Source organism: Anthonomus grandis, chromosome 1 (genome assembly GCF_022605725.1).
Source record: "Anthonomus grandis grandis chromosome 1, icAntGran1.3, whole genome shotgun sequence".
NCBI lineage: Eukaryota > Metazoa > Arthropoda > Insecta > Coleoptera > Curculionidae > Anthonomus > Anthonomus grandis.
Genome location: NC_065546.1, coordinates 9,180,235 through 9,206,133, shown reverse-complemented (window position 1 = coordinate 9,206,133; position 25,899 = coordinate 9,180,235). Strand labels below are relative to the sequence as shown.

The following is a 25,899-nucleotide window of genomic DNA, read 5'->3' as shown; positions in this document are numbered from 1 at the left end:
TGCATAAGGAAGCATAACATTCTGCATGATATCCCTATAAACAAATCGGTCCATCGTATCATTAATAAAGTGCATAGGGCCTACCCTATTCCATGAAAAACAACCCCATAAAAATACACTACCTTTACCATGCTTAATTGTAGGTGTTACGTATTTAGGATTAAACCTTGTATTGATTGGTCGCCTCACACGCCTCATTCCATCAGAATTGAATATTTTGTAGCGCGTTTCATCACTGAATAGAACTTTTTTCCAGTCATTGACGGTCCACTTTAAATGCCGGCGTGCAAATGCCAACCTTGCTGCTCTATTTCTTATTGAAACTAACGGCTTTTTAGCTGAACGTCTACTAAATAACTTTGCGTCTACTAACCTTCTTTGTACTGTTCGTATACCAACCGTAATTTCTGGAATTTCGGCAATAATTCAAGGTGCGGACTTCCAAGGATAATTTTGGGAAATCCTTTTGATGCGTCTGTCAGTCATTACCGATTTTGGCAACTTCTCTAAATGTCCCCTCTCATTATACGATGATATTATTTTGGACACAGTGTACCGGGGTAACTCAAACTGTCTTGAAATATCGGCTTGTTTGTTATCTTCCATGAATCCATTCACAACTCTTTGCTTCAAGTCTTTTGAAATTGGAATTCCTCTCGGCATGATTAATCTTACATAGAAATGTTCAAAAAAACATAAAAATCACCTTACACAATTATTTTATCCCTTTACTTTTGCTAAAACCTTTCTTTTGAACAAATTATTTGAATGTTGCTTTACTTTTAACGCGTTACTATGAAGCATTTAAACGTTATTAAAGTGTTGCTCTACTTTTGTCCGTTAGTGTAACTTTTACCTTAGAAAAAGAAAAATACGGTAAGCTTCCTTTTTTAGACCTTATGCTGACTAGAGATAACAACAAAATCACATTTGATATTTATAGAAAACCTTTCTCGACGGACAACATTATCCAGTTTGATTCTAATTCCCTGTATTCTCATAAATTTGCTGCATTCAACTCCTTTTTCTACCGGTTATTCAAAATACCATTATCAACAAGCGCCTTTCAAAAAATTGGCTACAATTAAACAGATTGCATTAAATAATGGGTTTCCATTAAGTATAATTAATAAAATTTATTTCAAATTTTATAATAAGTACAAGCTCTCCTATAATTTAATCCACAATACCAGCATTAAAAATTCTAGATTTCATTGCCTCACTTACTTTGGTAGTATCTCCTCCCGATTGGCAAAATTTTAAAAAACTATAATTTACAGATATCATTCAAAACTTCAAACACATTATTTAATAAGCTCGTAAACAATAAAAGAGAACTCTTATCCCAATCGGGAGTCTACTCCCTTAACTGCGGGGACTGTAATGCCATTTACATTGGTCAGTCTGGAAGGAAAATAAAAACGAGAGTGCAGGAACACTTAAGAGAATATAATAAACACAAAGATACCGAAATCACCGAGACGAAGTCGGCTTTTGCAAGTCATTTATTGTCCTCAAAACACTATCCTTCCATCCCGGAAAATGTAAAAATCCTTCATGAGTGCCCCAAGGGAAAGAAGCTTGACTTATTAGAGAAGATGGAGATTACAAGGGCAAAAAGGAGTCCTGTACTGTCTTGTGTGAATGATGTTTTTACCTTCGAACCGCATTTAAATTTTAACAATATTCATCACGACAAAGCACGTAAGTTTAGCGCTTGCCTACGAACCCGATGGTCGCTGTTTCATTTTTCGACCAAGTAATATTTCACTTTTTATTTTATTTTTCGCTTTATTTCCGTTCTCCCGTTCAACTTAACCTCATTCTGCTTGTTTTGTTTACTTTTATTTTATTTAGTTTTAACACCGGATTCAATGTGAACGTCAGCATTAGTTTTTACTTTTAATGTTTTTATTTTTGTTTCAACTTAACATAATTTGAGACCATTGACTTTGTGTCCCTCCAATCTCTGAATTTTTAATTCAACATAAAGTTTTAACGTAAGTTCTATTTTTTAACGTAGGTACTGAAGAGGGTCTATATTGTATAGATCTGGATAGAACGGAAATAGCAAAAATTGGAGAAGCAAAGAAAATTTTTCAAATTGAGTATATCAGTGAAGAACACCTGTTGGTAAGTATTAATGACAACTTTTAGTAAGTAATTAATGACTTTTTTTTGCAATTTATTTATTTCTTAATAGTAATCACACTTTTACAATATTCATTACATATTTGAATCCGTCAAGGAAGCTGATAGATAAAAAGCTCGAGTTTTGACAGATGTCCAAAATAAACTCTTTTGCGGTGACTATACATACTGTGTTGATTAATTTACATCGAACGAGACGTCAATCCTGTATTTATTGGTTGAGAATAAACTCACTTTTTCCTATATACATATATCGTCGAACGCCTCCTAAGGGAGTTACGCCCGTTTAAAAAGCGGCACCAGAAGATGGTTTTTTCCTACTTATTTTCCAAACAGTTTAAAAGAAAATTTTGAAATTTCGAGATTAAATCTTAATTTGGATTTGGGCTGAAACAAATATAAAGTCACAAATTTTTTTTACTTAGGTGCGTACCATTTAGGAGGTGAACTTAAAAAAAATACTTAAAACATTTTTATATTAAGCTAAGTTTTGGTTTTTTCTTCAAATCTCGAATCAAATCAACAATTTGAGATTTTTTGCGTAAAAGGATACCTCTTGGTTAGTATCACTAGGTGTCACCATTTTTGAGAAAAATGCATTTAAAAATGACGCTGAATAAGATTATTTACAATAATAATTTTTATAAAAACATAGTAGCAGCTCTTTGTTGTGATAGCTGTCATTTTGCTTTTAAATTCTTGATATTTTTTTAATTATGGAAAATATTTACGGTTATTTACAATAGTAACGCGCGTGCCTCTGTACGAGAGTACCAACGGAGGTTTCTTGCTTGAAGGCTTCCACATTGGAGAGTATTTGTCAGAGTACATAGAAACTTACTGGAATGTAGATCCTTTGAACGTGCTCGAGGGTAAGGAATACATATTGCAAATAATGAGTATGGGAAAGCACTGAATATAATTGAGAAAACCCTTAAATATTATTAAGATTCTTAGAAAGTATTACCAATATCCCGAAGTTAAATGTAATAATTAATTTAGAATTTTTTATCGATAAATTTGAATTCAGAGTTCTTGTTACTCAAAATTGGTATTGGTATAATTAGTGTTGCTATTACTTATTGTCGGATCGCATTGAATTAATTTCAAAGTACTCTAATAAATCTAATACATCTAATTCCCCAAAACAAACCTTTTTGAGAACTAACTGGACAGTGGACTGCCTAAAAGCCTATTATTAAATTGAGGTTGTTGCATCCTTTCCATTATAAAAGGTTACAAGGTTTAGGAGAAGGAATTTTTTTAGCTCGGGTAGAATTTTTTCGTTGTATTCTAAATCGCCCAAACGTTTCCCGACAACTTGGGTGTTAAAATCCTTACTTTCAAAAAGTAAGGATTTTAACAGACATATACGTTTTTAGCATATGGAAAATCCAAGAATGAAACTACCAACATAAGTTATCTTTACTTATGGCAGTTTTGGTAGGAGATAAATTGATAGGCCCAATTATTTTGCCACATACATTATTTAGTTGTTCTTATTTACATTTTCTTTAAAATGATCTTGAAAATGTACTGACCTTTATATCTGAATTCAGCCAGGGAATTCAGATATAAAGGAATCCAATAATTTTACGCCAATAATTTTACAAGCAGTTAGATCGGTCGAGGTAGTCCGATAAACTAGCCAGCACAATCGCCCGACCTCAATCCTCTTGTTTCGCGACTCTCAATTGATATCTCAGAAGAGCTTCATAGGCGAATTATCGCAGTTTCAATCAAATAAAAGAAAACCTATTTGAAATTCTTAGATCAACCCAAAAAAAAATATTAAAAAAAGATCCACATTGAGCAGCATTTATGAAAAATTAATGCTATTTGAACATTTGCCTTAGATAAATTAGTATTTTTATTCATTTGCAATTTTATTTATCAGTATTGTTTCAATGCCTGCTACTAAGCTTTTATAAAAATTGTTATCATACCTAATACGATGCAGCGTAATTTTTAGATGCGTTTTTCTCGAAAATTGTAGTTTTCAGCGATACCGACCGAGAGGTACTTACTCTTTTACGCAAAAAACTTAAATTTTGAACTTGAAGAAAAAAAAACAAATCTTAGCATATAAAAGTGTATTAAGTGTTTTTTTAAGCTTCTTCCCTAAGTCATGTGCACCTGACTAGGTAATTAAATTTATGAATCCATATCTGAATTCAGCATATCAAAATCAGGAGATTTTAAAGTTGAAAAATTTTATTTCAAACCGTTTCGAAAATAAGTAGGAAAATCCATCAGGTGCCATCTTTAGGCGCCCCCTTTTAAGGGGGCATACCTTCCTTAGGGAGGGTTGACCCCTTTATTTTTTAGTTGGTTAGGGATATATGTTTATAGGAAAAAGTGAGGTTATTGTTGACCAATTGACAGAGTTGCTATTTCGTCCATTAATTTTAGGACACCCTATAGTTTTTACATTCTTGACTGCATAATACATATACATCCTTTACTTTAGAGCTTATTAGTTCTTGTAACTTCATTTTTCAGTTACTTGTGTAACTATTAATGCTACATTTTCATTCCAAAATCATCACACATTTCTAGTATTTTGACCTGCTGTATATTTTTATGGACTTATTACTTTATTGATTTGATTTAGAGTTGATCCAATGCAAGCAACTCAATGTGTACGATTGATTGAGTTGATGTTCTTCAAAGAAACAATTTTTTTCTTATTTTTCTGAGCAATAAATGGTACTATCAGAAACATTTTATTGCTATTTCCATAAACAACTATTACAAGCAATTCCACTTGTTGCTATTTTCAAAAATTGATAAAAGTTTAATATTGCTTTGGGTGGTTTTCTGACAACACACTGAATATGAATGTCATTTCGTAAATTCTTATTCTTAAATTCAATATTTTACATGCTCTCCATTACTTATAATCCTGATACATTGTGCTTCTGATTATTTGTGCTCAGTTATAAAATCAAATTTATTTCTCTTAATATTTCGCAATATTATATTTTTATTACTCATTGATAATGAAAGGCATACAGTTTTTTTAACATTCAGTATTAGAATATTTTGATGCATGTATAAGTTAACGCTATCTACAGCTTTCGGCTTTATAGAAAGTATTGTTTCAACATGTATTTCATACCTAAATAACAGTATCATCTGCCTAGCAGACACATTGACAATGCATGTCAGGCACGTTATTAATTAAAAAACGGCTCATTTTAAAACCATAGGGTGATTTCTTCATTACATGTTTTACTATAAACGTCTTTTGTCATTTTCTGAAGATATTTATTAAGATCGACATTAGAAGATTAACGAAAAAACCGTTCACGAACTTCGGTGTCTATTTTTTAATTGGTTTATATGTTTCGTTTTATTTCTAGGTGGTGGTAAGCGGTAAACAGCGCCAAGTAAGACTAGTACCCATAAGAGCCCTGGACGGCGACGATACCGAATGGATAAAAGTGACAGAAAGTAAAGGATGCTCAGTTTTAACTGTTGGTCCTGTTCTAAGGGCCCCTTTGACCTTTTGCTTGTGCATAGCTATTAAAAAACAGGTATATATACATTTATATATAAATATTTAGTCACCTATAGGGCTATTTTTAACGCAATATCTTTTACATTTTTTCCAGAATTCATCAGTGATAATAATTTACGAAATAACGAGAACAAAGACGAGACACAGTAAAGTTAGCGAGTTCGCTATACCAGTGAACGTACAGGCTTTGCAAATACTTTCAGACGGAAGATTATGTGTTGGCTCTCCATCTTGTTTTACGGTTTATAGTATACAAAACGGAGATTCTTTTATTTGTAGGTCGCTTTTTAACATATTTAAATCCAAAACATGCATAGATTTATTGCAATTATAAGGAAAACATTTCTTTCTAGCATTACTTCATCCAGAAAATCCTTTGTACGCTACGATCAACTGCAGCTCGGTAGAGGCGCTTAGAGTGATCGAGTTACCGAGGCGAGAGTACCTGTTGGTGTTTGGTACTTTGGCTGCTTACGTAGATAAGCACGGCCGAAAGTCCAGAGACAGGGAAATCATGTACCCGGCTGTGCCAACTGCCATTAGTAAGTTATTCTTTCAACTTTGTTTTTTTCATGTTCTGTTTTTTGTTTGAACAAATAAAAATAGTTATTATATATTAATTTTGGAGCATAATATGTTGATATGTTCTCTCTCTCTGATAATATTTTGTATATGTTCGTAAAATTTTTGCTGTTAAGGAGATTTTGACTAATGCTCTAGCTTTGCAACCAAAACATAATAATTTATTTTTTCTATAATTTAAATAGAGATTATGTTCAAAGAATAAGATGATGATGATTGTATTGAGTTCCATGTTTATACTTTCTGGCTGCCTCCTGTGTATTTCGATAATTGAAAGAAGAGTACATTTGGATATCGTTAGCATGCTTATGCTTGCATGCTACAAGGGGAAGGAGCTTTTTTAATATCTATACTGTATATAAAAAACAAAACACCTTAAGGGACCCCTGATTCAATGGAGATGCTACTGGATCTAAAGTTATTTAAATAATAATATTTTTTGTGATCTATCTTTGAGAAAAGAGTCTATAAGCTGGATTGCATTTACGTCAAAGCTATAGTGGTTAAGTTTAGCCAGTAAAAGTCTATGATCTAACGTATCAAAGTCTTGGGTAAAGTCAACTGTACTGGATGTACTCCCAACTAGCAAAATAAATCCCTAAAAGAAGGAAATTATTTCATAATTATCGTATAGCGCTCCTTGAAGAACAATTTTATTTTATAAAGCGTATCAATCCGACAATTTTGTCATAAAATAAAAAGGTTTGTGTAATACTGTTGTATAGAAGTTCTTACAACTCATATTATAGGATAAAGGAATCCTGTAAGGATATATATTTTATAACAATTGCATAACGTCTTATATAATCCTTATAAAATTATTTTATAAGAACTTTATACAAATTGTATTATAATTTCATAGCTATTTTATTACTTTTAATAGCAACGTTAAAAGTTAATTGTGAAAGAAGTTCTGTAAATGGTTGTATTGAAGTTCGTTAAGAAAAGTAATAAGAGTTTTATTTTGCACAGAAATAAATATATTATACAATAAGTATGAGAGCATTTTATAATCATTGTATAACTACGACAGCATACCCTCTTATAAAGTGCTTATAGGATAAATTTATCTCAAGTTTTATCATTAGTTTAATAAAATCGGTTTATACATAACCTAAAATAATATCAGAATAAATAATGATAGCTCAGTTGCGTTTACAAAATGGATTCAACAGTGTCACAGTGGAAACAAATAAAAAAGAGTGGCCATTTTAAAAGATCAGTAAAAAAAAAGTACCAACGCATTCTTCAGACTCATTGTATTTCTCAAGTTCAACCTATAGGTGAAATCCCAGGTAACAACGAGGCTAATTTAGAAGAAACAATAATTTTAGACCCAACTGCCAACAGTGATATTAGAGAAGCAGCAGCAAACGAAATCCCACAAGATATAGAAATAGAAAGCGACATTAACAGTGCAAATGAAGATTACACGGATATCCAAGACGAATATTTGATACCTTCCCTTTCTGAAATTGAAGAGAAAATTAAAATTAAAGAACAACTTAAGAGGGCAACGTCTTTCAATATTAATCATTCTGCATTAAGAGAGCTCTTCGGAATATGGAACCTGGCTATTCCTAATCTTCTTCCTACGGATCTAAGGACATTCCTAAATAGGCATAATGGCCTTAAATCCAACCTAATAATTACTTTGGAAAAATATCCTCATAATATAGAATCTATTTCGTTAAATATAAACATGGACGGGCTTCCGATCTATAAAAGTTCGAAGTGCGAATTTTGGCCGATTTTATGTAACATTCACGAAATCCCAGAAGTTAAACCACTTGTAATCGGAATCTATAGTGGCACTGGGAAACCTGCAAATATAAACAGTTATCTACAGAATTTTGTTAGTGAGACAAAGCAAGTACAAAATTCCATCTTGAAGCAAGATGGAATTTTTGTTAAAGGTACAATTGTCAACTCTTTCCTATTATTTTCAACAGTTTCCACTATTTTAAACATTGTTTTGATATTGAATACCGGCACAAACAATAAACAAAAATAATACTTGCAGGTTAGGTTGCGCAAATGGAAAGAACTCTATACTATACCGCAGTTGAGCGAAACACAATATAACTGAATAATTGTCTACTGCCGCGCATCACGTACGTTATCGAAGCCACCGTAATATAGAAAGCCAGAACCCTCGAGTCATGACGTCACGTCGAACGTCTGAGTATCCCGTGTCGTTCGTATGTTATAGCCGTATTTATTCAATACTACTGCTGTTAAAATCATAATATTATCATTATGTATCGTTTAAATGATAATATTGTTTAATAAAATTAATAGTGTGTTAGTAGAAAGAAGTACAAATAATAAAAACATATTCTTTATTAAAACAAAAATGATATAAAAATCAACAATTTCTTTAATGAGTTATAAATATAAGGCAAATAAGGCCTATATGATACAATATTTTTAAATAACTACTGAATACATATATATATTTATAAATATTAATTAAAACAAATGCAAAACTCTTAAAAAAATAATAAATATAGCCACTGTAAGATGGTTTAAAACAAATTTAATAAAATACTAAATAATTATTTAATAAAATGGATAGATAGTTGGTAGTAGTACAAAAGAAACCAAATAATATTTTCTAATAAAACAAAACAACATAAAAAAAATACTATATCTACTATACTATATCTAAAATACTTCAACAAGCTATAAATAGGATTTGTCGGTTGAAACTTGCAAAAGGTTGTACATATCACTTGTTGTCTCTTTGTTGGAGTATGGATCAATAATTTGGTCTCCTCTGTACATGAATAATTGTATGGCACTGGAGAGGGTTCAAAATAAATTTCTACGATTCTGCCTTTATAAACTTCGCATTCCAGTTCCTAATGACCATTGTTATGATGAAGCAATGAACTTGCTGAATATGCAGAGTTTACTTAAGAGACGCACTGAGAATGATTTGGTGTTCATTTATAAACTTTTGAATGGCCTTGTGATTTGTCCCGAACTACTTAATAGGATTTCATTTAATATTCCATACCGTAATCTGAGGGCAAATCGATTGTTTTCTTTGCCTTATCATCGTACCAACTATGCTATGCACTCGCCTGTCGAAAGGACCTTGAGGCTGGTAAACTCTACTGGAATTGAAGTTTTAGGAATTTCCTTATTGCATTTTAGGAGTCTTATTAAGAGTTTGTAGGATTTTGTTTTTTGAATTAATTTTGCTCCATGATTAATGATTTGAAATACATTTGATCATTGTCATTGATAATAATATATTTTGTTTTTTCTTAGCTAATTTTGCATTGTTAATTGTTCTGATTTTGAGAGAATATTGTTGCTACTTGTAAAACGGTTTAATTATCCTTGGTATTAAGATTAAGTCTGATAATTATTGTTAATTAGTAATTAGTGGTTAGGTAGTATAGCTTTTATTTCTTTTTCAAGAATATATATATTTTTTGTAATAGGGTTGATCCCGTGTATAAATAAATAAAAAAAAAAAAAAAAAAAAAAAAAAAAATATATATATAAGACAAATAACCGATACAAGTTTTTAATAGCTACCAAAGTATATTATATGTATGCACATATATAGAATAGAATAAATTGAAACATAAATACAAAACTCTTAGGAAAATAATAAATATAATATAATGTAAGATTGTTTAAAGCAATTTTAATAAAATACTAAATAATTGTTTAAGATTGATAGTGTGCTGGTAGTAGTACAAAATACATAAAATCATATTTTTTTATTAAAACAAAAATATTATAAAAAAATATAACATTCTTTAACAAGGTATAAATATAAGGCAAATAACCCATACAAGCTTTTAATACCTCCCGACATATATATTTATAATAAATTAAAACATAAATACAAAACTCTTAAAAAAAAATAAATATAATTATAATGAAATAATAAATATAATAATATGAAAGTTGGTTTAACACAAATTTAATAAAACATCAACAGAAATAAAACTCAAATAGCTAGATAAACAAACTCGATAAAAACAGAATAAAAAATTTAATAAATTAATTTTATAAACTGGAAAGTTTTTTTATATTTTCTGGTCTTTGGTTCTGGTTTTAGGTTTTCATCTTTATACCGCATTTTTTACATGATCTGACATAAGAATTCCACAGTCACATGTTATTTCAGGATTGATATCTGAATTATCGAAAATAATTCCAACAGCAAGCTTGGTCGGCCTCTGAGATGAGCATTTTAAATAATTTTCTTCATATCTGTCTGATATTAGAGATTTAAAGATATTAAAAGTTATTATTAATACTTCCTAATGCCTTCCTACTGAGCGCATACCTAATGCCGGGCCGGGCGAGGAAGTCAAGTCGTTCGGGCAATAGACGTTCGACGTGACGTAGCTGCTGGAGAGTGGGATGATGTTTCTGGCTTTCTATATTACGGTGGCTTCGACGTTATGCGATACTTTAGTTCTATTATGTAGTTCCCTATCGCACTATAGGATCACACGGAAATTTAACTTGCTGTGTTGCCAGCTTAGGCAGTATTTTATAGGAATATAAAATTTATTCAGTTAGTTATTATGTTATATTTTGTACTTCTTTTGGAAATATTTTCTGTCTACTTAAAACTGGCAACAGTGAAAAGTCATTAAGAATCAAACCAGTTGAGGCGCTGAAAACAGGTTTATAGCATGTATATTAAACAACATTTTAGAACTTTGATATCGTATACAGCCCGGATGAGAACAGAATCATTGTATAAGGTTTCTAATAATACAAAATTATCGTATTACAAAATACGCCATATTTATAAATGTTCGTTGTTCAGATACCGCCGCCATTATGGTAAATAATTCATACAAACATAAAAATCTCCAATAAAAACACCTTGCTCTAAGAACTATGGTGATTTTTTTGTCACTTTTATAAAAAACTCATTGCATTTTTGTTTCAGTTAAGAATTTAAAAATTAATATATATATATATATAAATATAATTATATATATATATATATATATTTTGTCAGAAAAGTTGGCTGCATAAGAAAATTTTGTCTCTTTTCGAATTACATCAGAGAGATTTAATTATAATATTTTCAATGTGGTAACCAGCTAGATCCACCATAATACTTGAGTGATCTTAAACTACATCTTTGTTTGTGATGGAACAACGCATAATAAAATATTCTTGGGATAATTCTGTTCTGAATTTCAGCAATAAAAAACAAAGTTATTATATGAGCGATTCTGACTGCGTTATAAAATACCTATAAAATATTTTCTAAACAGTTGTATACATGTTCGTAAAATAGACTTAAACCACATAATAAGCACTACTATAAGATAGCTTTATAGCAGTCCCGAACAACCTTTATAAAACTAGTATTGCTAGTTGGGCTGTTACAGGAAGTTTGTGTGTAAAATATGCATATATTTGATTATAAAAAGCTTTTTCTAACAAATTGGATAGTGTCTTCCATAAAAAAAATTCTTCGGATAACTCTTTTAGTGCAAAACAGTGGTTTAAAAAATCAATGATTTATTTTATAAACAATTTAAGGTTCAGCAGAACTGCGATTATCCTAAATAATGTGGCTTTAAGTGATTTCGGACATGTATTTATACTCTACATATTCTTATACATTTTCATATTTTTTAATTTTTTTTTCCATTCTTAAACCCAAAAAATTAAAAAACCCAAATCACTTGCTACCTTTTTTCTTTTAACGTCTAATATGATTCTAAGTTAATATTGTAATTTTCTGTTATAATAGCAACGAGTAAGTGGTACACAATAATACTATGAATTTGTCAAACCATATATGGATTATAATTTAGCCGAGGTCTTTTTATTAAATAGTAACACTTCCCCCCAGTTAAGCCCATTTGTTTGAACAAGATATTTTAATTTTAACTATACCTTTTCTTTTCAGGTTATAGGGATGGTAATCTAGTAGTTTATAGCGAGACACATATAGATGTGTTCAACTGCGCCACAGGTGAATGGGTTCAAACGCTTAATATCAAAAGGGCGAAGCCCCTCAACGATAGCGGTAGTCTGACTATGTGCATCCTTAACGATTTGACCCATCTTTTGTATCTCTCTAATGTTCATCAAAGTAAGTCTAATTAAATGTTTATAATTAGAAAATTAATAATTTTTCAGTATTTTTTTATTATTAATATTTTTTTTTTAATTTAATTTTGTTTGCCTCTAGGAGAACTTCTCAATTTAGAAAACATAGTTACCTTAGATACTGAGGGTAGAGTTGTACATAAGCCTAGAAGACGATTCTCTCTAAGAGAAGGCCATAGGTCAACAAGAATGTAAGTGTAACAACTGAATTTTCGAATTTTCAGTACTGTTCCAAGCAAATTTCATATAGACTTTTCTTTAGGAACACTGATAGGCGATCAAAATTAATCTCCGCGCCAACGAATTTTAATCACATCAGCCATGTAGGGCCCGGCGATAGCATCCAGCAACAAAGACTGATCGATTTAACCACTAGCCTTGTCGACCAACTTCCCGACCAAATATCGTACGGACCACCAACGCCCCAACCAAGAGTAAGCATTTTCCTTTCTTGTTATATATCTACATTATTTTAGTTTATAATTAGCATTACAAAGGTCATTAGCAGAAATGGGACTTTTGAGTTGTTTATTAAAGCATTTATAATACTATATAATACTATTTCTTTTTTTGAGAAAGCTTAGGCAATTTTTAAAAAAAATTAAAAAACAATAAACAAATTAAAAATCAAAAATTATAATGTTATAAATAAATAAGAAAATGTAATCAATAAAAAAACGCACTTAGTAGTAAATATACAGGATGATTCCTAAGTTGATACTTTTAAATATGTATTAGAACTCGTTTAAATAAACAGCTTTTTCAAATAATTTCTTCAGAAAACGAAATAAAATGGAAGAATTAAAAAAAAGTAAATCTGGTCATGTGTATAAAAACGTACCTAATCCGTTTATGTTTAGTTTTTGCTCGAATTTTTGTTTATTGATCAGTCCTTATACCGATCAGTTAGTGCAGTAGTTTGTCGTTGTTAATTTTAAATTAGCAAATCGTAAAAATGGCACATTATTATAAAAAAAATTACTTGTGGTTGTGCTTATTTACGGGAACTGTCTTCAAAGTGCGACTCCTACTTCGAGATTATTCGGAGAGCGCTTACCTCTTGCGGGCTCATCCTATACCCAAAAGTTTCATAATTTTTATTCAACGGACTAGAGATACTGGCGATATACGGGTACATCGTGGAGAGCATGCAGGAAGCAGGAGCAAACCTGAAAATGTGCAAAGGCAAGAATAAATTTTAAATCTTATCGAAGAAGATCCAACAACAAGTCATATAAAGTATGGACAACATTGTGCAAAAATCAATTTTATCACCCTCTTTTTGTTTGGTCTATTGATAATCCTTATGCAATTCACAGAAACATCCCGGTCTCTGTTAATGTGTGGGTAGGAGTTGTGAGTGGATTACCTGTTGGGCCTGATCTTACCAGATCGTTTAATGGCCGACTTTTTGCAATATATTCTGTTAGAAGAGATGATGCCACTTAATAAGTATGTTGCTTCTGCAGGATGGAGTATCTACCCATTTTAGACAGAAAGTACAGAAATAGGCTGCGGTAACAGTTAGAGGAAACCCGATTCTATTATTGCGTGCCGTTGCGAAACTGTGGTTACAAATCGTTCTGTTGAAGTTAACGGTGCCAACTTTGCACACTTTATGTAAGTTAGACAGGACCATTGAACACATGTTGTAATTCGAGAAAAAATAAAAAGTCTCAGTCTCAAAATATCTTTTTATGTGTCAATCAGGTTACATGTTTCGCTAATAAAGTAGTACATGAAGTAGCAAAACATGTAACCCGATTGACACATAAAAAGATATTTTGAGACTGAGACTTAGAGTTTTTATTTTTTCTCTAGTTACGTAGGTCTCTTTGAGATAATGGACGAGTTCTTTCAACATGTTGTAATAATACAACTTTTTTATTGTTCAGTTTTTTGAAAAAAGTTGTTTATTTTAATGATTTCGATTTACAGTTAAATAAAAGTATCACTCTGTAAACAATGATAAAGCCTCTATGATAATCATTGTAAAAGTTTGTTTTTCTTTGTTAATTTGTTTAATATTGGTCTCTAAGTATATTTTAATATACAGGATTATATTATACAGATATAATCATTCAAACCTCGCCTATAGGAAATAGTCTATGAGCGTAAGCGAGAGCGGACATATGGAGTCCGCATGAGACAGACAGAGGGCACAATACATGCCGTTTCCAAATTAATACGTTTGGCAACAATGATATTTTGCCGCACGGCTCTCCGCTTGTTCATCGAAAAACGAGACAATTCTTATCCCCACCACACTGTACCGCCAATCTGAGATTGCATTTGAAAGTTTGAAACGTTTAACGTTATTTTTATTCCTAGCTTCCTGCTTAATCAGCAAAGATTAAATTTAAAACCGCTCGCTATTTTCTTGTTAAAATGTTTTCTCTTGAGGAAAAAAAGCAAATTATTATAAGTGGTATTATGCCGGCAGCTCTGTCGATGAAATATCAGGCAGAATTGCTTTCACGTTCACGTGAAAATCGGTCCATTCCCGTACGCAGCACAATTTTTGCAATTATCCGTAGGTTTGAGACTTTTGAGTGCTTGCAAAATTGCAGGAAATGCTACGCAAATGAGCAACCACCTGTTGTTACACTTGGCGAAGAAAGGGAGCTTCGAGAGGTTAATGTTTGTGCTGTTGTTGAAATGAACTTTCGTTGCAATAGTACAACCATTGCCAAAGAAACGGGTATTGAGCCTTTAAGGGTTAAAAGAACGTTAAAAAGAAATAAGTACAAGCGCTATAAGTTGCAAAAAACCCAAGAAATTTTCCCACAGGACCATGAGAGACGGGTGGAATTTTGCCATGAATTACTGGAAAGGGCAAATCGGGACGAAATGTTTATTAATAACCTTTTGTTTTCAGATGAGTCCTCTTTCTCTATTTGTGGTAAACATAATCCGTCCATTACAGTGGGTTATTCGAGGGAAAATAAACACATAAGCATACCAACACGTACACAATACCCTCAAAAGATTAATGTATGGGCTGGCATTTTAGGTGATTCAATTATAGGCCCTCTTTTTATCGATGGAAACATTAATGCCAACAAATACCTTTATCTTTTGAGGGATGAAGTTCTTCCTCCTATTCGAGGGCTCAATATCAATTTAGAACAAGTTTGGTTTCAACAGGATGGTTGTCCCGCTCATAATGGATTAGTGGTACGTCAATTTCTCGAAACGTCTTTCCCTCGAACAATCAGTGGAAACGGTACTATTAAATGGGCCGCCAGAAGCCTCGATTTAGCCCCCAATGATTTTTTTCCTTGGGGATACCTAAAAGAACAAATTTATAGACACGAAAATTAACGGGCTACTAATTTAGAAAAGCTTTGTGTTAAAATTAGGAAAGCATTTAATAGTATCTCCATTGAAATGTTGTCGAACACGAGAAGGTCGTTTTATGATCGATTGACGTACTGCACTGCTAAACAGGGTGGCCTTTTTGAACCTTACATAAGATAATTTTTATTTAATATTATCAAATTAACTTAATTTTTTGCTTTATTTTGAATTAATGTTTTTATTTCTTGTCCAATATTTAGTTAATTTATGTTTACAACATTATTGCAGTCAGCTTTTAGTTTATTTTTTGCTATTACGACAGGCAGCAGCAAAGACTCAAACGAAACAATTTTTTTTTTAATTTGCTACAGAGCAGTGCATTCCAGCTTGAACGCCTTAAGAATACTGAAAGATTTCGGGCTTCGGCGGGGTGCGCTGCTTCGAGTATGTTGTCACAACGTTGCCAGACCTACCGCGATATATAATTCCTATAGGCGAAGTTAGAATGATCATATCTGTATAAAAAGTATATCAAATATTTTTACAAAAAAAAAACAATAAAACTTAAAAAAAATATATCTTACCCTTTTTAGAACGAAACGTGCAACAACAAAACATTAACAAACGAATAACCACTTGAATCACTAGGCACAATCTAGCGACATCTGCACTTTATACGCTTAATCTCTAAGGCTTATATGATCAAATAGTCAGACGGTTTAATAAATAAACCGACGTACATTACTGGAAAAAAAACAATTGTAGGTGGGTTAAATGTTGTCCCTAAGTCCTTCAAAGAGTTAAATAAGGGTGTGAAAGATTTAAGTCATAAAATGTAACAAAAACTATTTTTCCGTGATTACTTGATTAAAAATTAAAACTTTCAACGCATTCATGGTACCCTATTTTAAAATGTAAAAAAGTGTGTTTTTTCTATGAATATAAAACATAAAGTGGAAAATACAGTATTATCGTTTTTAAAATATAATTTTTTATCGAAATGCGTAAAAGTATACCAAGTGTTCCATTTAAAATAAGAAAGTTAGTGTCACTTCCTGTTAAACCGGAAGTTATGGAAAATAATAGAATATGTCAAAAGATGCTCTTATAACTATTCTATCGCTATACCAAATTTCAATTGTGTATCTTGAAAAGTAAAAAAGTTATTAAATGTTCCCTTTTGTCTGTGTCACCCGGTATGTGACAATCTTTTTAATTGGTATAACTTTTAAAAATTAATAGTTTCTCTAATCAAAATCTTTATAAATATCCCAACTTATTATTAATATTTAAAATTAAAAACTTATTTCTCTCTTTTAGCCAACGAAACAAGCTCCATTACCCCCGGTACCAGCGAAGCCTCGCCCTTGGGAAATATCAAATCCGTTACCTCATCGCCCCGCGCCCCAAGTTTATAACGGGGCGAAAAGGGCGGCGCCGCCTCGACCCAGAGACTTACCGCCCGCCCTTCCACGTCCTTCTGACACTTCTCCCTCCCCTGATCCGGCTAGTATTGGCAGTATGTCGTCGCTCCATGACATGATTAAGGTGAGTGTAAATAAGTAAATAGATTGCTCTTAATAGTTAACCGAATTGAGAGTTTCGAGTACAGATAAAATTTCGAGGTAAAATTAATTGTATTTACTCTACATTTTGAAATATATTTTCTTATATGAATTTTTTTAATTTGGTTTAATTGACGAATATTCATATTCTTCGTTAGGTTGGAAAACATAAAACCACGTTATGACAAATAAGAAAAGTGGGAAAATTGGTGTTTTTTGATTGCCTTCGTCCCAATTAAGAGCAGGTGTTTGTATGTTGTGTGGATATTTGTAACTAAACGTTTTTTTTTAACCAAAGTAACGTTTGTTTTTTTTTTTGTTTTTAAATTAACATCGTCTGTATCTAACCCTGATTGCCCATAATAATATTGAATTAGGCTATTCTAGGTACTTTGATACCGCAAGTTTACGAACCGGAACTTCAAGAACTCAATCTTATGATTGTTAGTACTAAATTTTGCTTAATTAATTTTAGGCTAAACAATAAAATATGTTTAAAAATATAATCGATACTATAATATAGAAAAAATACACTTTCAGGATAGAAATCTAAAATTAGTAGCCACACTCTATTACAATTTTTAAATATAATTTTTCGTTTCTTTATAATTAACTAAACAGCAACACAGGGTGTCATTGAAATGCTGTAAATAAATTCGGGGGTGATAGTACTCCTAAAAAAGTTGCTATAAGTATAGGAAAATGCATATTAAGGCAGTTGGAGGCACTTAAAAGGTAAACTTATAACACGTTTTTTCTTTTAATTTTATAAGCTTAAAAACGAGATGATTTCGAAGAAAAAAGCTCTACCATAAATTTTGACTAACTACTTAAATCCAACTACTTATTTTTTCCTTTAAAAAAGGTACTTTTGTTGCACATCGCCCAGAGTGATGGTTTTCAAGAAAATTGAAGGCAAAGAGTTTGCCCTGATGGGTTGGATTTTTTAAATAATTTTTCAGTATTAACATTTGACTTAGCGTAAAAATTTATGGCAGAAGATTTTATTTCGTTTTTTAAGTATACAATTTAAAAAAACCCGTTTTTTAAATTCATCCTTTCAGTAACCCTTAATATGCATTTCCCCCTATACTTATAGGAACTTGAATAACACCCTGTATAGGTCGTAAAAATACCAAAATGTATTTTGACATATCAAGTTACAGACAAATTTTGTCTGGGCCTATATACAGGGTGTTTCCTAACTACGGTACGAAACTATACAGGGTGAATCGTTAGGTCGTTTTATGAAAAAAAGTTCCTATGGACGTATGTCGGGATACAGGGCGATGAAGGTTCAAAAAAATAACGATATTTTAAAAATACTATAACTATCCTTAAACCGATTTAGTTGAAATTTGGTGCAGTTATTTGAAGTTATAAGACGCTTATTTAGCTGTAACTAGATTGAAATTATTCGGTCCAGTGGCGTGTCAGTGGGTACCACATGCTTATTGTTGAGAAAAAAACAAGGCCAATAATTGTTTTGCAGCTTTTTATTTATTTTTGTATTTAAGCAACTAAAAATACAACTTTTTCGTATCTTATCTTATTATCTTCATATCTGGCTTTGTTTTCGAGAAAAAAAGTTAAAGTATCTTTAACTCATTCTAAAAATTATCCATGGACGACAACATGAAATAAAAACCAATTAATTCGATAAACAATTTCGACCTTAAAGTAAATGAGCAAAATGCCCACCTTCTGATAAAATACACGACTGCAAACGATTTGTCATTGAGTGTCTGACACGCTCAAAAATACTTGGAGTATCCCTTATGATATTGCAATTGACAATTATCCGATTCCTCAAGTCATTCACATTTAGAACAGGAGTTTTATAAACAAGAGCCTTCAGATGGCCCCATAAATAGTAATCCAGGGGATTCATATCAGGACTGCGAGCCGGCCAATTTTGAGGTCCTGCACGTCCAATCCAGCAATTAGGGTAGATGACGTCGAGATGCTGACGAGCAAGAACACTGAAATGAGCTGGAGCCCCGTCGTGCATAAACCATATGTTGACTCTTACTTGTAGGGGTACTTCTTCTAATAAAGTGGGTAAATGGTGTTGCAAGAAATCCGTGTAGGATTCACCTGTTAATCTTGCCGGTAAAAAAAAATGGGCCAATTAGGTAGTCACCAATAATTCCTATCCAAACGTTCAGCGAAAATTGTTGCTGAAAATGAGTTTCTCTAATAACGTGGGGATTTTCCTCGGCCCAAAAATGATCATTGTGGAAGTTCATAATAGCATCTCTTGAAAAATTTGCCTCGTCCGTAAATAAAATATTTGGTAGGAAATTATTATTGTGTGCCATCGTATGAATCAACCACCTGCAAAACATTAATCTTGGTTGAAAATCCCGAGGCAGTAGAGCTTGTACACGCTGTATGTGGTATGGATGCAGGAGGTTTCTTTTTAGAACTTTCCAAACAGTTTTTGAACTGACTTCAAGCTGCAGTGCAATCTTCCTGATACTACTATTGGAAGGATCTTCTTCTATCGCATCAAGTATAGTTTCTTCCAGTTCAGGCGTTGTTATAGTTTCTGGTCTTCCACCACCCATATTTTTATTAAAACTCCCAATTTTAACATAATCTTGCATGTAGTTTTCTAAATGTTTTTGCACATGGAATTACTCTGTTAGGATATCTGTCCTGGTAAATTCTTCGTGCTTCTTCCGCATTTCCATTTGCTAATCCATAAATAAAGTGCATGTCGGTCATTTCATGGTTAGTAAAATTATTCATGATGGAGTAAATCACTGCTAATTGACAGCTGAATTTTACTTATAGCAATTCTATCACTGCCAGCTGGTCTCCAAAGCAGGTAGGTACAAAGGAGGTACTTGAATGGACTTGCCAATTATTTGTCATAAGAAGCAATGTATTTGTTATTTTGTTGTATTTCAAAAATCTGATAATAAAAATCGTAGAAGTTGAATGTTTATTATCATAGTAAACAACACACAAGAGACCAAAAAGTTGTGCATTGGAGGGTGGACATTTTGCTCATGTACTTTAAGGTCGAAATTGTTTATCGAATTAATTGGTTTTTATTTCATGTTGTCGTCCATGGATAATTTTTAGAATGAGTTAAAGATACTTTAACTTTTTTTCTCGAAAACAAAGCCAGATATGAAGATAATAAGATAAGATACGAAAAAGTTGTATTTTTAGTTGCTTAAATACAAAAATAAATAAAAAGCTGCAAAACAATTAATTATTGGCCTTGTTTTTTTCTCAACAATAAGCATGTGGTGCCCACTGATACGCCACTGGACCTAATAATTTCAATCTATTTACAGCTAAATAAGCGTCTTATAACTTCAAATAACTGCACCAAATTTCAACCAAATCGGTTTAAAGATAGTTATAGTGTTTTTAAAATACCGTTATTTTTTTTCACCCTTTATCGCCCTATATCTAAGAAATAAAGCAACTCCCGACATATGTTCATAGGAACTTTTTTTCATAAAACGACCTAACGATTCACCCTGTATAGTTTCGTACCATAGTTAGGAAACACCCTGTATATTAATGGCCAAAAGTGAAGCAAACAAAAAAAAATCCTATTCTGAATAATTTCTAGCACCTTACACTGTTATCCCAATACCTTGAATAATAATCCACAACAAATTTTTGTTCTATTTATTTTCTGGATAATATGTGTAATTAGCTTTATAACTGGACAAAATTATAATAATAAGAAAACTGTGTAGACAATATATTTTTATTTATTTTACACAGAAGATGCTAATATATAATATTTTATAAAATAGCCTTTATTCCTAATCACTTTTCTACATCATTTGGTATTGACTTTATCTTTATATTCTCATCACAATTTCCTTTATTTAGGTCATTAAATAATTCATGTTGAAGTTTTGACCTAATTTTTTTCTCTATTATCTACTATACCTTAAAGGTTTTTGATGAAGCTTTCATTACTAGATATCTTACATAATTCATACCGTCACTCTAGAATAAATTAAATTTATATTCGTCGCTCCCTATTTCTTATGTTTCTTGCCAAAAGTAACAACAGAACAAGTAAACAGTTTTTCTTGTTCTGTTGCTATATAAATTGTCTTTAATTACTTTACTACTTATACTTCTTGATCTTCCAAAGCCTCTAATCGGAACCCTAGTTTTTTTAAAGTGAATGAAGGGTCTATTTTTGGCCTTTCTTAAACTATCTTTATTCAGTTTGGGTTTTAATTTCCAGCAAAACATCTTTAAGTAATAAAAATTAAAGTTTATAAATATAAAAAGAATATTCAAATTATTACACAAAACTAAACAACCTCATCTTCTCATCGCCAAAAAAAAATAAACAATTACGCAACATCGGATTTATCTCCAACAGTATGCAAAAAAAGTGGGAATCCTAGAATCCGATACAATTATCTCATTGTAGTTACTTTTTCAGCTTAACATTACCGACGTGTGATGCATAAGATGATTGCTCATTTGTACAAACCATAGATAAACCGCTTGCATGCCTATTGTCATGTTAGAAATAAAAATAAATAATTTTTGAAACTTAATGGTAAATTATGTTTGATAGGCGACAGAAGTAAAAAGTAGCCCCCGACACTCGATAGCCAGCAATAATAGCTCCAATCTGTCGACACCCCCGTCTCCCCAGGCCGATCATCATCACAGTTCCAGTTATGACAGTTAGAAATATCCAACTGACAGAAACCGTAATTACATTTACTACTATCGAAGTAGAATATATCATTCCATCTATACAAACGCTGGTTTTGGAGTAAGATATCCAAAGTGTTTTTGCAAACACTTTGGGCGTCTATCTACAGACTGAGTAGTTACCTCAAGGAGTTTACAATAAAGAAATTTATCTTCGTTTAAAAAGATAATAATTAACGGATATTATTGAATATTATCTTAGGATCTAAGGCATGGCACTGTACTTATATTTTTTGTTTTTTTTTTGTTTGTATATTTTTGTATTATTTTCAAGAGAGTAATCTTTAAACTTTAGTTCGTCATTTAGTGTAATAGAGAAATGTAAAAATGCAAGTCAATTATTAAGTATTTAATTTTGTTTTTAGTGATTTATTCTAAGTTTAATAATGACCTAAATTTGTGCCGTCACATGGCGATAAAAGCAATAAGGGGAAAATTATAGTAGAGAGAGTTCATGTCCCTGTTTAATATTGATAGGAAAGCCATTGATTGCATAAGAAACCGGATGTAACGCAAAATTATTTGCAGTGATTGTTATATTAATTTATAATATTTCGAATAAACCGGTTAAATTTTTTGTGTACCTTATGCAGAGTGTTCATTTAGTGTCTCGTTTTTATTATTATTACAAGCGTTTAGCCTAGAATATCAAAGAACCACATGCTAAAACGACACTCTGTACATTTTTATTATATATTTTTATATTATATAGATATTTATTTATTTAACTTGTGTTAATCGTTTTTTTTCTCACTAACATATATACTGTGTTACGGAAAATAGTGTTATATTTTAATAGAATTAGATGAACCCATATTCAGATAACCGAGTAGAAGCGAGTAATCGAACGAGCATTTTTTAGGTTTCAAAATATGTAATTAACAAGACAATATATAGTATTTGTGATAAGTGACTGATAATTAAGACTTTTTGTACTTTTTCGAATTGTTATTGACCACTAACACTCAACGTAGTCACTTTTGCAAATACGACATTTCGAGTTCGTTTTCTAATCATTTTTATGGTGCAAGCAAGTTTTCCATGTAGGATAAAGGTACAAAACCCAAATTTTGTTTCGATGGGAAGCGGGAAAATAATTTAATAGTTTTAAAATATTGTTACATTTTTCGGTGCGTTCATCAATTTAACGCCAAAAAAAAAATGAGGAAACAGTTTGGGTTTTTGTACTCGATTATTAATTAATTAGTCGTGATGAGATTATAGTCGTTTAAATTTTTATAAAGTATTCTCAATCACTCACTTGAATCGTTAACTTGTAATGATAGATAGCTATTTATTTTATTAATAGAGTAATTTATATTAACAAATTTATAATTATACATTTTACCAAGTATTATACCATTTTTCGGTTGTGTTATCAATTTTTTGTGTGCGTCATTTTCGTTCGCATTTCCGCTTTGACTTTATTTTTTCCCAAACCTTTTGTTCAGTTCAATCAATTATATAATCTGATTCTACTATAGTAAAGTTTTAAATCTTATATATTCTGTTTTATTTTGGGTACATATTCTAAACCATGGAATTCTTTCCATTAAGGGAAAGTTTGAACAAAGATTTAAGTTTCTAGAATTACGCCACGAAAGGATTTTTGATAGAAACAACAACCTCTACGCATAGCAGAATAATAGACACCTATACCATATATACCTTGAAAAGTGCATTATCAGAAGAAATAAATGTTGATTGGAAAATAAAAGAAAAAAAATATTTTTATACAGGGTGTTCCGTTGATCATGTTATAAACTTCTAGGGCAGATAGAAAACGTCAAAAGAACAACAAAAGGTCATATAAGCATGGGTCCGGAAAAGCTTCCTCAGGGAGCTAGAGCTCTTTGAAAATAACCTTTAAAAAATAGTTTTTTTTTAATAGCTCCGGAACTACTTTAGCTACCGCAACCAATTTTGGGAGGTAAATTATTGTTAGTACGTTTATTCTTTTGAACCTACTAAATAAAAAACATATTTATCAGGGGCTTCAGAATCAGGGGGGTATTTGGTAAATTTAGGCCCATTTCTTTGGGACTTTAATTTCTGCCCGTTTGGGCATTAGAATATGATGTTCCTATGCTTTTTACATAAAACAAGGTGCTCTTAGTAAAAGTCGGTAAATGGTAAATATCACCGTTTTTGTGAAAATTGACGAAAAGCAAGTTATGAGATACAAAAATGAATTACCTATTATTATTAATAAACAATTAAAAAAAAAACTCTGGGGTAAATAAAAAATAAATGTTTAAAAAAAAGTTATGGTAGCCACTTTATTAAATTGGTACTCAAATTAATTAACTGTCACTTTAATTACCTTGAGGCATAACATGTTTAAATGATTTTAAGTGTAATAAAAAACCAACAAATTAACAATTTTAGAAACGTAAACAAATTTTATTAAAGATTGGTATTACAAAAATAAACTTAAAATATTAATTGCTCAAAATGCCGGCCGCCACGATCGATACATTTATTGTATCTACTCACCATATTAAGGTTGACGTGTTTAAAAATATCAGGCGTGGTTTGGATTACTTCAGCAGCTGCGGAAATTCTGGCCACCAGGTCTTCTTCTGACTCGACTGAAGTTTTATATACGAGACTTTTCATACGCCCCCAAAGAAAAAAATCTAGGGGTGTCAAATCTGGTGAGCGCGCTGGCCAGGTGGCAGGGCCTCCGCGGCCAATCCAGCGCCTTCCAAAATTTTCATTTATAAACTCGCGGACAATAAGTGAAAAATGAGCTGGCGCTCCATCGCGTTGTAGTCATAAGTTCTGTCGTATATTTAGGGGCAGATCATCTAATAGTTCTGGCAGTATATTTCTTAAAAAATGTAAATAAATATTTCCCGTTAAACGAGGAGGCAACATAATTGGACCAATTAAGCGTTCTCCAACAATGCCGGCCCACATATTGACCGAAAACTTATGTTGATAGCTCCTAAAATGAACACCATAAGGGTTTTCCTCACTCCACACATGATTATTCCTAGAATTAAAAATGCCTCCTTTTGTAAATAAAGCCTCGTCAGTAAAAAGGACATATTTTGGAAATTGAGGTTCTGCTGTACACCGGTCAAGAAACCACTAGCAAAAATTCACGCGGGGCATAAAATCATTGGGTCCTAATGATTGCACCTTTTGCAGGTGGTAGGGCCGAAGAAGCTGTTCCATAACAACGTTCCATACCCTAACATGATTTACATGCATCGCATAAGCTACTGCTCGAGTACTTACTGATGGGTTATCTTCAAATCGCTGAAGCAATTCTTCCTCAAAATCCGGATTTGGATGTTCCTTTGCGCGCCATTATCTTGGCGTTTTATTTTAACGGAGCCAGTCTCCCTGAGCCGTTGATTGACCCTTTCAAAAAGTGTGTGAGCTGGGTTTCTCCTTTCGGGAAACCGCTCTTCATATAGTCGAGATGCTACCATTACATCGAACTTCCCCATAAATTAAAAGCATATCGGCGTATTCAGCAAAAGTGTAATCTTCCATTACTTAATCGTAATAAAAGGGAATTAATATCATGTAAAAAATACTGACAGTGACAAATTTAAAAAATACTGACAGTGGCAATGAATTAGCATTATTATTATTATTATTATTAAAATAATTAATTCAGGTGCTGTATCTTAGTTTGGTTTTAGTCAATTTCCACAAAAACGGTGATATTTACTGACTTTTACTAAGAGCACCTTTTTTATGTAAAAAGCATAGGAACATCATAATCTAATGCCCAAACGGGCAGAAATGAAAGTCTTAAGGAAGTGGGCCTAAATTCACCAATTACCCCCCTGATTCTGAAGCCGCTGGTAAATATTTTTTTTATTTAGTAGGTTCAAAAGAATAAACGTACTAACAATAATTTACCTCCCAAAATTGGTTGCGGTAGCTGAAGTAGTTCCGGAGCTATTAAAAAAAAACTAGTTTTTAAAG

General features: G+C 31.8%; 1 protein-coding gene across 4 annotated transcripts in view; it reads left to right on the top strand.

The window, feature by feature from the left end:
- The window catches only part of LOC126741394 (serine/threonine-protein kinase Genghis Khan), a 100,597-nt gene extending 77,145 nt beyond the window's left edge, over window positions 1-23,452 (top strand). For 3 of the 4 annotated variants that reach the window (XM_050447809.1, XM_050447790.1, XM_050447798.1), the window contains 9 exons: window positions 2,024-2,133; window positions 5,517-5,690; window positions 5,769-5,949; window positions 6,028-6,216; window positions 12,168-12,353; window positions 12,453-12,561; window positions 12,633-12,804; window positions 16,991-17,218; window positions 21,809-23,452. In XM_050447809.1, coding sequence (XP_050303766.1) covers window positions 2,024-2,133; window positions 5,517-5,690; window positions 5,769-5,949; window positions 6,028-6,216; window positions 12,168-12,353; window positions 12,453-12,561; window positions 12,633-12,804; window positions 16,991-17,218; window positions 21,809-21,925 — 1,466 coding nt within the window. In that variant the 3' untranslated portion in view covers window positions 21,926-23,452. Of the gene's footprint in view, window positions 1-2,023; window positions 2,134-5,516; window positions 5,691-5,768; window positions 5,950-6,027; window positions 6,217-12,167; window positions 12,354-12,452; window positions 12,562-12,632; window positions 12,805-16,990; window positions 17,219-17,393; window positions 17,481-21,808 lie in introns of all 4 variants that reach the window. The other variant, XR_007662180.1, reaches the window with a different exon arrangement.
- Window positions 23,453-25,899: the final 2,447 nt, after the last annotated feature.